The 12,225-nt window shown below is 48.4% G+C and overlaps 1 protein-coding gene across 2 annotated transcripts in view; it reads right to left on the bottom strand.

Moving 5' to 3' along the window:
- The window catches only part of CEP170B (centrosomal protein 170B), a 122,722-nt gene extending 113,098 nt beyond the window's left edge, over positions 1-9,624 (bottom strand). For both annotated transcript variants that reach the window (XM_054970357.1, XM_054970358.1), the window contains exons 1-2: positions 9,519-9,624; positions 1,886-2,022 (exon numbers count right to left, since the gene is read on the bottom strand). In XM_054970357.1, coding sequence (XP_054826332.1) covers positions 1,886-1,990 — 105 coding nt within the window. In that variant the 5' untranslated portion in view covers positions 1,991-2,022; positions 9,519-9,624. The remainder of the gene's footprint in view (positions 1-1,885; positions 2,023-9,518) is intronic.
- Positions 9,625-12,225: the final 2,601 nt, after the last annotated feature.

The following is a 12,225-nucleotide window of genomic DNA, read 5'->3' as shown; positions in this document are numbered from 1 at the left end:
GCCCAGACTTTTAGTAATGAAGACACAGCTTTGGTTTCAGGATTTAAAATTTAAAGCACAATTTAGTCGAAGACTCAAAATAGAAACATGAATTCTCTTAATCAGGTGTCGAAACAATGGGAAGAATGCCCAATGAAGGAGTGGCTGGGTGTCCCAGTGATAATTCTCAGAGTCCCTGAATGCTTTTCACCCATTTCCCCATCCGCAAGCATTAGTGCAGCTGCATCAGAAAATTCCAGTGTTTTTTTTACTGTTGCTCTCCGGAAGATGTTGGTACCCATATACTGACGGGGATCAATGCTGTACAGGACACAGAGAAATGGATTCATTCCCCAGAGGGGCTTTCTTGGGCAAGGCCCCTAACGGTCCCTCTAGCAGCCCTTCAAATTGCTCTTGCACACATTTTGGGACCCACTATGCTCCACTTCCTAGAAAGCAATCCAAAGCAGGTCTATTTAGAATCCTATTTGGTGGGACTTACTTCCAAGACAACATTTCGAGGACTGCCGTTTTGGTTTGCTAATAAGAGAAACATATCAGCCACAAAAAAAACTTATATGAGGGGTGGGTTAGTTGTGAGCTGCTTCAAACATGTCTCTAAAGAGGCAGCATAAAAATTTTTCTAAATAAATAATCTCTCTCTCTCTCCCGTCAAAATTCTCCTCCTTGGCAGTAGCACCTATGATTAATGCTGGATCTTATGGCACTAGCCTGAATGCTTAGAACATTCATGGGACATGTGCAAACTCCACAAGTCTGGGAGCATTTCCAGTTCTAAATACGGCACTCGGCGCAAATGCACAAATGGATTTCTGGCACACAAAGGATAACAGAATTTGGTCCTCGATCGGCTCCACACAGCCAACCTAAACCTCCAAAATAAGACAAATTCCATTTTCCACTAACAGTGTAATCCTATGCAGAGTTACTCCAGTCTAAGACCATTGACTTCAATAGGCTTAGACTAGAGTAACTCTGCATAGGATTGCACTGTAAATGGGCTAAAGGAAGCCTAAGCTTTAGTGCTGCACACTCTTTAATCCTCAGAAGTATTTTAAATATTTTCTGACTGTAAAGCAGGCATAGACCATTTCCAGAAAGTGTCAGCTTCTCCCTGTTAACAAAATCAAGTTTAAAATTTCCAAATGTTTACGACACCCATTTCTACCACTTTCTGTGGCAACCAATCCAAATTAAAGCATGAAAAACAAATCAAAGAACAGCTTTAAAATATATATATGAAATGAAAAATAGTGCATGTTAATACTGTATTCAAAAGAAATAAAGGTTGAGACGTTAGGCTAAACAGGCCAAAATGAATCTACTGCTGTGCTAACTTAATATACTCTCCACTTCTTCAGTTATCGCAAACTTTTCTTGCTAGCGGCACCGACTGATGTCACATCTCCCCTTATGGGACAAGTAGGGATACCAGTCCCCTGCTGGGGGTGGGGGATCCCCCACTCCCACCCCTCCACCACCCCCTGCCCCCGCTTACCTGACCAGCAGGGGGGAATATGCCTCCTGGGGCGCACTCCTGGGAGGTGTGGCACGCTCCTGTGCTCCACAGCAGCCCGATTCAAGAGCTCTCCCAAGGCCAGCACATGGCCTGTGTGATGACGTCACTTCCCGGAAGTGACATCATCATGCAGGCTGGAGAGTAAGGGGACCTGACAAAGCCTAGTCACAAGGCACTTTAAAAGGTTCCATTTCCTTTGATTCCCTCCCCTTTCCAAAAAAATAAAAACAGTGCATACTTATTAAGAAATCCCACTCAGTTCAATGGGACTTACTTCCAAGTAAGCACATAAGGATTCCATCTCCAAAGCACTGTATGTTCTAAAAAGTCAGCACCCAAAAAGGAGCTAAAGAGAGGCGTATTTACCTGTAGCATCAGCTCACAATCTTCTCTGCCGACGAAGATCATTTCCCGGGGGAGCCGGTGTCGAATGCCAGCGCTGCTCACCAAGAACCAGGATGTCACACTCATTTTGACGTTTGGTGCTTCAGCTTTTCACCATCCTGAAAAGATAGAAATTGATGTTTTAAAAAAAAATAAGCAAGCCAATTTGGTAAGAGACGGTATAGCCAATATAACTGATGGAACCCAATTAGGAAGAGGGGCAGGGCACCACAGACCACTCCTGGAAAATGTTATTAATATCAAAGCTCAAACTCTTGGTTAACATAAGAGACAGTTCCTTTCTTGGTCACGCTGACCTTTTGCAGCTGCACAACCCTTTGTCCACCACAGAGGTGGACTGGGGAAGGGGCCGAGACTCAGTGGTAGAACATTTTGGCATACAAAAGGTCCCAGGTTCAATCCCTAGCATCTCCCGTTAAAACACTAGGTGGGAAAGACCTCAACCTGAGATACTGAGAGCCACTGTCAGTCAGAGTAGACAATACTGAGCTTAGTAGACCAAGGGGTCATTCAGGGGTCATTCCGTAGAAAAAGAGCTGGAGGAACTAATTAGCATAACTTATTAGCATAACTCATTAGTATGAGACACCTCTTGCCATCACTGGAAGTGTGTCATTAGTATAACTGATTTGCATATGCCACACCCCCTGACATCACCTATCCTGGCTGTTTTGGGCCCAATCCTGGCCTTTCAGGGCTGAAATTGGGCCCAAAATGGCAAAAAGGGGCTGGAAATGGCTGAAAAGGGGCCCAAAATGGTCAGGCTCAGGCCGCTAATGAGCGGGTGATCCACAACCCGTCAGAGGCCTGATCCGGGCTGTTTCGCCCCCAATCCAGGCCAAAACGGGCCCAAAATGGCCAAGAGTTAGGTGGGCAGGGCCACCTGTCATGTGACCTTTTTGGGGAACTGCCGGAACTGCGTTCCCCCTCGAAATGAGCCCTGGTCTGATTCAAGATAAGACACCTTCACACACTTCATGAAAGGAAATGGGAGGCAATTTATCTCTGGATACTCTGGGGAAGTAGGAGGAAATGGAGCTGAGAGCACAGCACCCACTGCTTCCACGCAAAGGCAGGTCTAGTCTGAACAAACCAATCCCCAGACTGCACCCTGAGGTAACTTTCTGATGGATCACAAAGTACTTTCTTGATTCCTTGGCAACTATCTGTGGCCCACCTTGATGATCTCAGCACCAGCGCGCCACGTGTACAATCCTAAGCAGAGTTACACCCTTCTAAGCTCACTGATTTCAACGAATTTAGAAAAGTGCAAATTTGCTTGGTGTGGCACTGTTCATTATCCCTGACTAACATTTGAGGAAATGGGAGAAAGTCCATGAAACATCATGCTAGGGGAGGGAAATTATTCATCTTTAAGGGGCCTCAGGACTCTTATTTATTTCCAGTAACAAGCTGAAAACAAGGTGTAATGGTTAGTGTTGGGCTAGGATCTGGGAGAACCAGGTTCGAATTGCCATTCTGCCCTGAAAGCTTGCTGGGTGACCTTATGCCTAACTTACTTCATAGCAGGGCTCATTTCGAGGGGGAACGCGCAGGAACGCAGTTCCGGCAGTTCCCCAAAGAGTTCACGTCAGGTGGCCCCGCCCACCTGACTCTCGGCCATTTTGGGCCCGTTTCAGCCTGGATTGGGGTCGAAACGGCCCGGATCGGGCCTCTGACAGGTGATGAATCACTCTCCCACTCAGCAGCGGCCCGATCCTGACCATTTTGGGCCCCTTTTCGACCATTTTCAGCCCCCTTTTGCCATTTTGGGCCCAATTTCGGCCCTGAATGGCCAGGATTGGGCCCAAAACAGCCAGGATAGGTGATGTCAGGGGTGTGGCATAAGCAAAGCAGTCATGCTAATGACACACTTCCGGTGCTGGTAAGGGGCATGGCATATGCTAATGAGTTATGCTAATGAGTTCCTCCAGCTCTTTTTCTACGAAATGACCCCTGCTTCATAGGATTGTTGTGAGGATAAAAAGCGAGAGAGGAGGAGGAGGAATGAAGCTGCTTTGGGTTCCCATTGGGAGAAATGCAGAGTATAAACAAAGTATATAAAAATAAATTTTAGAACTTGTCAAAGGCAGCCATGAAGAGAGGATTTTTCATCTGCCTTATTACTGGGCCCTGAAGAGCAGCCCGGCAGACAGAAATGGAGCCACTGCCGTTTTCACACCTGCTATTTCCATGCCAGGAAAACGGTCACCTGCTCCATGTCTCTGTATCTCAGGCTACTTTTCAAATGCACCGGAAAAGAGCAAGTAAAAAAATGGCCACCCAGCAGATCTTCCTTGTTTTACATGCAGCAGGCAAGAAATTAACATATCCAGGTGTGAACTGGCAGGAAGCCCACCTGTCAGAAACATTTTACTTGTAAATTCACTCCTTTCTCATCACAAAGAATTCAAACCTGCTCTTTGCCAGGCCAGGTAACATTCGAAACAAGTACATTTGCTTGCAAGCCATCTGACTGCGGATATATTAAAAGGGACACGCTCTGTTATCCACTCTTGTCCAAATAATTGTTGCGGCGATATGGAATTTCTACCCAGTTCTGAAGTTTCTCCAACAATCATACAACAGGCACAACAGTCTCTCGCCCAGGAAGCAGATAATGCATTTTTCCTAATGCAGGCTGAAGTCTTGAATACATTTCTACCTGTGAAAAATCAATGGGGAAACTCTCCACTGAATACGAAGGCTGTCAAGCACAGATGTGGAGTAATAACAACAACAACAACAACGACATTTGATTTATATACTGCCCATCAGGGCAACTTGATGCCCTCTTAGAGTGATTTACAAAGTGTGTTATTATTATCCTCACAACAAGCACCCTGTGAGGTCTTTGGGGCTGAGAGAGCCCTGAGAGAGCTGCGACTGACCCAAGGTCACCCAGCTGCCTTCAAGTGGAGGAGTGGGGAATCAAACCTGGCTCTCCAGATTAGAGTCCCGTGCTCTTAACCACAACACCAAACTGGCTCTCTGGTTACAGCGATTACAGCATCAGACGAGGTTCTGAGAGTCCTGTGTTCGAATTCTGTTACAGACACTCCCTGGGTGATACCTGGGCCAGTTACCCTCTCAGCTTAACCAAAATGGAAGAGAGAAGACTGATGTTGTATGTAGGGTTGCCAACAAGCCTGGAGAAAAATGTCCTGTCTCTTTCACAGGGGCTTAATGCATGGAAATCGGCAACAGAATCTTTTCATAACATGGAAGTAAATAATACCTAATTAAGCATCTATTAAAGGGACAGGGCATTTTTTTCTCCAATCTGTTAACAATGCTAGCTGTAAATCACTTTAGATCCCTCATCTGGGAAGAAAAATGAAGTATAAAAATCTAAATTAATATTTTTAAAAAATACTCAAATATAAGTGCGAATGCAATGAAAGAATGGATGGTGGTACCTACAAAAATAATAATCAGGGCTCATTTCGAGGGGGAATACGCAGGACCGCAGTTCCAGCAGTTCCCCAAAGAGGTCACATGTTGGGTAGCCCCGCCCACCTGACTCTCAGCCATTCTGGGCCCGTTTCAGCCTGGATTGGGGCTGAAACGGCCTGGATCGGGCCTCTGATGGGTGGTGGATCACTCTCCCACTCAGCAGCAGCCCGATCCTGATGATTTTGAGCCCCTTTTCCGCCATTTTCAGCCCCTTTTTGCCATTTTGGGCCCAATTTCAGACATGAACAGTCAGGATTGGGTCCAAAACAGCCAGGAATGGTGATGTCAGGGGGTGTGGCAAATGCAAATCAGTTATGCTAATGACACACTTCTGGCGATGTCAAAGGGTGTGGCATATGCTAATGAGTTCCTCCAGCTCTTTTTCTACGAAATGACCCGATAGTTATTGTTATCTCTACTGCAAATGTAAGGCAGCAAATAAACCCGTAACGGGGGAGCAATAAAACCTGTTTAACGGGCACAGCCGGAGATGTGTCACCTAAGAACAGATACTGCTGCATCCGGACACCTGGGGGTGTGGCGCTTAAGGAACCACAGCACTCCACATATCACAAGGATCATGCACTGAGCAGTAAACCCAAAAGAGAAAGACCTCCCTCTTCCTTCTCAGTGACAATACACATTTTGGTGATCAGAGGCAGCATAAGGGTTAACAGACTTGAGCTGTGAACCAGGGAAGACCAGGTTTTGCCTTTGCCGTGAATTCATTAAAAGCCAAGCTAGATGTTTCTCCTCTGTAACGTCTACTAGACCAGCGGTCTTTAACCCATGGGTTGGGACCATGTGGGGGGCCGCAGAGCCCCCCTTCTGGAACCCGTGCTCCAATGGAGCTGCCATATGGAAAGGTCTACTGCAGAGAGAGCAAGGGTGCCAGGTGTCCTGCCTCTATTTGCATGCACACAGCAGAGAAAAGCCAGTCAGAAAGACAAGATCAATCACTGGTGGAGTAGATTCCTCCATGGTTCATTTCACACTATGGTACTTCACCTGGTGCTAGGCATATGTTTCTTGTCCCCAGCTATTTTGACATTGGGGAGGTCATTATATGTGGCTCTCCCCCTTTTCATCACATGCTTGCAGCTCAGAGGTTCCCCCAGGGTTGCTAAAGTTTAAGCTCACTGTACTAAAACTTGCCCAGACACATTAGAGCATTCTTCAACAGCAGTGGCTACTACTGGTTGCGACGGCAAGGAAATAGGGGGATTTGTGACATCAGGATTCAGCCAAGTTTCCAGGCGCAATTCAAAGTGGTGGATATTACCTTTAAGTGATCTGGGACCAAAGTATTCAAAGGACCTCCTGCTACCATATACACTATGAACAAGGGAGTTCTAACTCATGAAAGTTCATACTGGAACAAACACTAGTAAGGTGCCACTGGACTTCTGTTTTATTTTGCTACAACCGACTAACATGGCTACCGCTCTGGAAGTCCCACAGATTCCTGCCCACTTTTAGAAATAAGGCAGTTAGTGAGCAGTAAAAAAAAAAAAAAAGCTCGTTCTCTGCAGTACCACACACTTTTGTTAATAATTCGTCTACAGTGGCAAAATTAAACAGACATCCAGTAACACCAGACTAACAAAATTTATCCCAGTGTAAGCCTTCATGAGTCAGAGCTCACTTCATCAGACACACTCATCACAAAAGTTTATACAGCAAAAAAATGAGGTTGTCTTTCCAGTACTCCAGGACTTCTGTTTAATCTAACCTGGCCGCTGGAACGCTCTCCCCACCGAAATTCTCATGACACCTGCTTTGTTGACTTGTAGACGCCCAACAAAAACTTTTTTCTCTCGGGTTTCAGCTGACGAGATTTTTGTCTCCCCTGCTCCTCTATCTTATATTATTCTTTCTATAACTGGTGGTTTTCTTATCTCATGGATCTATTAGTGGTGCTTTAAGCTGCTGGTTTTAACACTGGCTGGCTTATTTACACAGCTGTTTTATTCTAGATTGTCATGTATTGGTTTTTAATTTTCTTTACTATGTAAGAAAGGGGTTTTTTTAGGCCTAGAGCAGACTAAAATGGCTTGAATAAATAAACAATGGATAAATAAGTTCAACTAGACATTCCAGAGAAGGAAAGGGGAGATCAAGAGTACAGGAGCCCTTTTTCTTCTAGTGCCACAGTGTCTCGGCCTAACCTACCTCACACGGTTGTTGTGATGATAAAATGGAGAAAAAAACAATGTAAGCCACTTTGGGGAGAAAGGTGTGGTTTAAGTGAAGTAAATGAATAAATATATCAGTCAAAGGTGAGACAATAATAACAACAATAACAAAAAAACCAACATTCGACTTATATACCACCCTTCAGGACAACTTAACGCCCACTCAGAGCGGTTTGCAAAATGTGTTATTATTATCCTCATGGTAATCACCCTGTGAGGTGGGTGGGGCTGAGAGAACTCTGAGAGAGCTGTGACTGACCCAAGGTCACCCAGTTGGCTTCAAGTGGAGGAGTGGGGAATCAAACCTGGTTCTCCAGATTAAGAAACCTGCTGCTCTTACCCACGGCACCAAAGTATTCCCTCTGCCCCAGCCCCCCCTTCTGCCTGTGACACGGGGTTGGCCAAACTGACCTACCTTGCAGGTCCACTGTCCAAATCATGCATGCAAAGTGCTTCGAATGTTCACAAAGCACTATCCGTGCGCTAAGCATTATTAACCACTCTCTCCCACCCTCTTTCTGTGTCTGCATTTCCCGCCCCCCCCGCCCCATTTCTTTTTTGGCCTGGTCTCCCAAAGCATGCATGGGGCCGCAGTGACTTGTTGGCATCTGTTGCTAGGAGGAAGGGAATAAACAGGCCAGGCAAGCCTCTATCGGCCCACAGCGCACATACAAGTCGGAGCAGTCCCTGAAGCTGCCAGCTCTTTGGACTCTGATTCGGCGGCTGTATCTTTAACCAGCTCTCTGTACCCCCACCCTCCAGGCAGCAGCAGAGCCGCCGGGCAAGAAATACTTATTATGGACATTTCCCCGGGAGGAAGGGAAGGTTTGAAGGAAAACACATACAGCAAGGCCACCATAATCCAACTGAGCATTTCTGCGGACTTGAGAGAGAAAGAAAAGGGGAGGAAGGTGGGATTTTCTAAATGAAGCACATGATCAGAAACCCATCACAATAGAAGAGCAAGGAGGAAAAATGCCAGAATTGCGCCCAAGGAGGGTGAAGCTGCGGGTTGCTTGGCGTGGCAGGCACCAGATGCCAATTAAGCTGGGCTGGGCGAGTCCTCCCTGATCCGCCACCATTACAAAGCTGCTGCCAGCAGCCATCCACACCCAGGGAAAGAAGGTGGGGGGAGAAGAAAAGAAATAACCGGGGCGGCAGCGGAAGAGCGTGAGAAGAAAAGCACCAGCCGGCCGCCTCCGTCTGCGTTCCTGCCAGCATTTGGCAGGGGAGAGGCAGCGGGGTGGCTTCAGACCTCCGGGGAAGGCGAGGCCGGGAGACCTGGTCTCTTTGTTTGGAAAGGAGACCGGGGCGGGGGGGGGAGCAGCAGGGCTCGCAATGCAAACTCGTTTCGGGCAAGCGACAGAAGGCACAGGATTTTGGAGCGCCCCTGGATTTCAGGGGGAGGAAGGGGAGAAATGGGATTTCCAATTCCAAACCCACCTCCTGGCCTTAGATTACACCATCGCTGGGAAATAAAGAACCCTGCCTGGGGCCACCCGCAGAGGCCGATACACACACACACACAGGCATGCACCTTGACTGCCGTCTCTTGCCCAGAGCGGACCTGCATCCCAGGTAAGCGGGGGAGGGCAAACCCCCTTCCTCCATCCATCCCCCCCTTCACCTGGGCTGAATCCTTTGCCCCCACCTGCACCTCCCGGCTTCCTTCCCTACCCTCCTCTCTTGGAGGTGGGATCTGCCCCCCCCCGTTAAAAAAAACCCTCCTCTCTCTTCTCCCCATCCTGCGGCAGGGAAGGAAAATGGTCCCGTCGCCCTTCCTCCTCCTCCTCCTCCTCCTCCAAGCCCTCGCCCCGGGGCGGAGCGGCGCAGCCAGGTGCCCCCAAGGCCGCAGGCCAAGGCAAGGGGGGGGGGTGTCAGCTCTTCCCTGCCTGCAGATCGCGGCCCCCTCCCCGCCCCGTGCGCGGTGCCGCCGGCCTTACCCCGCCTGCCCGCAGCGGCTCCCGCTCGCCCACCTCCCAGGTGCCGGGAGCCGCCTTCCAGCATTGCACGCGTCTGCAAACGGCTCGGTCTTGCTCCGGCGGCCGGGCGTCGCTCGCACAGCAGGTTGCAGACGTCAGGAGGCGGCTCTTCGCCCCGGCGCGTCCCTCCTCCCTGCCCGTCCCCGGATCCAGCCCTCCCGGCCCGGCCCTGCTCCGCTCTTCCCTCTGGGCAGGTTAGATCAGGTGACAATGCGGGTTAAACATTACCCAGCCATGCTCGCCCATGTGCGACCTCAGCAGCGTGGTGCGCTGCAAGCCGAGGCATTTCTTCCCCCACCTCCCTCTCGCTCTTCCTCCCCTCCTCTGGCTGCTGCAAAACAGACGGGATTTGGGAACACCCCGTGGGCGGGGAGGCTGCCGTCCCTATTTTTTAAGGAGGAAAAAAATGCAGGTCTCGTTGCTCAGCGGGCCCGAGGCTCTGCGAGCCGGTTTGACTGCAGGAGCGAGTCCCGTTGAGGTCAGTTGTAGGTGGGCAGCCGTCTTGGGTCTGCAGTAGAACGGCAGGATTTGAGTCCGGGGGCACCTCAGAGACCAACAAGGTTTTCAGGGTAGAAGCTTTCGAGATTCAGAGCTCCTTTCTTCAGATATTCAAGATTTTCAACCAGGTATGAGGTTTTGAAAGTCCAAGCTCCCTTCTTCAGATATAACTTCGCAATCCCATAATACTTTCAAGTGGGTAGTCATGTTAGTCTGCAGTAGAACAGCAGGATTTGAATCCAGGGGTACCTTAGAGACCAACAAGATTTTCAGGCTGGACGCTTTCGAGAGTCCAAGCTTCCTTCTTCAAATACAGCTTCACTATAATAGTGTCAGGTAGGTAGCTGTGTCGGTCTGCATTAAAACAGCAGGATTGGAGTCCAGTTGATCTCTTAAGGTGCCACTGGATTCCAGTCCTGTCCCATTGAGTTCCATGGCCACTTCTTTCCCAGGAAGTCTCTGCCCAGGATTACAGGCTGAGTCCAGGGGCACCTTAGAGAGCAACAAGATTTTCAGGGTATGAGCTTTCAAGAGTCAGAGCTCCCTTTTTCAGATACAGAGAGGAGATCCCTGAGCCCCAGGGTTGCCAACCTCCAGGTAGTGGCTGAAGTTCTCCCATAATAACAACTGATCTCCATGCAACAGAGAAAATGGCTGCTATGGAGGATGGACTCTATGGCATTATACCCTGTTGAGGTCTCTCCTGTCCCCAGGCTCCACCACCAAAATCTCCAGAAATTTCCCAAACTGGACCTGGCAATCCCCTATCTTTATACCCTTTATACAGGGATATAATAAAGTCTCCACTTTCCCCTATACCTAAAGAAGGGAGCTGTGACTCTCGCAAGCTTACATCCTGAAAGTTTTGTTGATCTCTAAGGTGCCCCTGGACCAGATCCTTCTGTTCTACTGCAGACCAACACAGCTTCCCATCTAAAACGATCTGTCGAGGATTGCAGCCTTGGCGGAGGAGGCTAAGGTCGGTTGCTGTTTCCCAGTCTGCTGGCTTCCTTCAGCAGGGAGCTTGCAAATAAAGCAGCCTGAATAAGGAACTAGAGCTTGGACAGTTGCCAGAACTGGAGGATGCAAATGCGGGAAAGGGAAGAAAGAAAAGGGGGGGGGGAAATCTGGCAGATCTGGTTTTGGGAAGGTCTGCTGGGGGGCGCAAGCAGGGCTGGCTGGTTCTAATTTAGAGGGAGAGGCGTATCTTGGGACACATGGGCAAGGAGGGGCATATAGTTTGAGGGAGGAAGCAGAAGTGAAAACTTACTTATTTGCTTAGTGTATACCCTGCCTTTCTCCCGTCTCCAAACTGGCATACATCATTCTCCATGTTTTCCTCACAACAATAACCCTGCGAGGTAGGTTAGCCTAAGAAAGAGTGACTGGCCCAAGGTCAGCCAGCCAGCTTCCATTATAGTGACTAATAGTTCTCGATAGATCTACCCTCCATTAATCTCTCCCATCCTTCCTTTGAAGACTTCTAAGCCAGTGTTCATCACGGCATCTTGTGGCATTGAGTTCCAGAGGCAAATTAAGTACAGCATAAGGACAGGCTTTGTTTGAACTGCCCTCAGTCTCCTGTTAATCATTTTCATGTAATGATCTGCCAGTAAGAGAGAGAGAGGGAGGAGAAAACATTCAGGGGACCCTAAAGAGTACAATGAATCGCTCTGTACACAGAAACACATTGTGTCCCCCTCCTTCTTCCAGGTATGGGTTTTGCCACAGTTGCAATCAGTCACTTGTATGGCGTAAAGTAAATGAGTTTGTTGTAGGGATTCTGTTGTGGTACAGGCCAAACTTTGCCCAGTAATTTTGGTTTTAAGGGAAGAGCAGATTTCCCCCCTTTCCCAGCAGCCTAGCACATTGTGGTGGATTCACTTTAGCCCATAAACTTTAAGGTACATACATGCCATCAAGTCGCAACCCACTTACGGCGGCCCCAGCAAGGAGTTTTCAAGGCAATTGACAAGCAGAGACGATTGCTATTGCCTTCTTCTGCAGACCTTCCTTGGTGGTCTGGCCCTGCTTCCAAAATCTGAAGGTAGCCTCTAAGAACTGGCTGTCTGCATTGCTATACCGTTTGCAGAGCTTTGTTGTGGATTTGATTTCTTGGCCGCAAAAGGCAATTCATTTAAAAACTGACACACGCAGCTTTCCCTAAGTA

The sequence above is a fragment of the Eublepharis macularius genome, chromosome 2 (assembly GCF_028583425.1).
Source record: "Eublepharis macularius isolate TG4126 chromosome 2, MPM_Emac_v1.0, whole genome shotgun sequence".
NCBI lineage: Eukaryota > Metazoa > Chordata > Lepidosauria > Squamata > Eublepharidae > Eublepharis > Eublepharis macularius.
The sequence above is the reverse complement of the archived record's forward strand: the minus strand, read 5'-3'. Positions and strand labels throughout refer to the sequence as shown.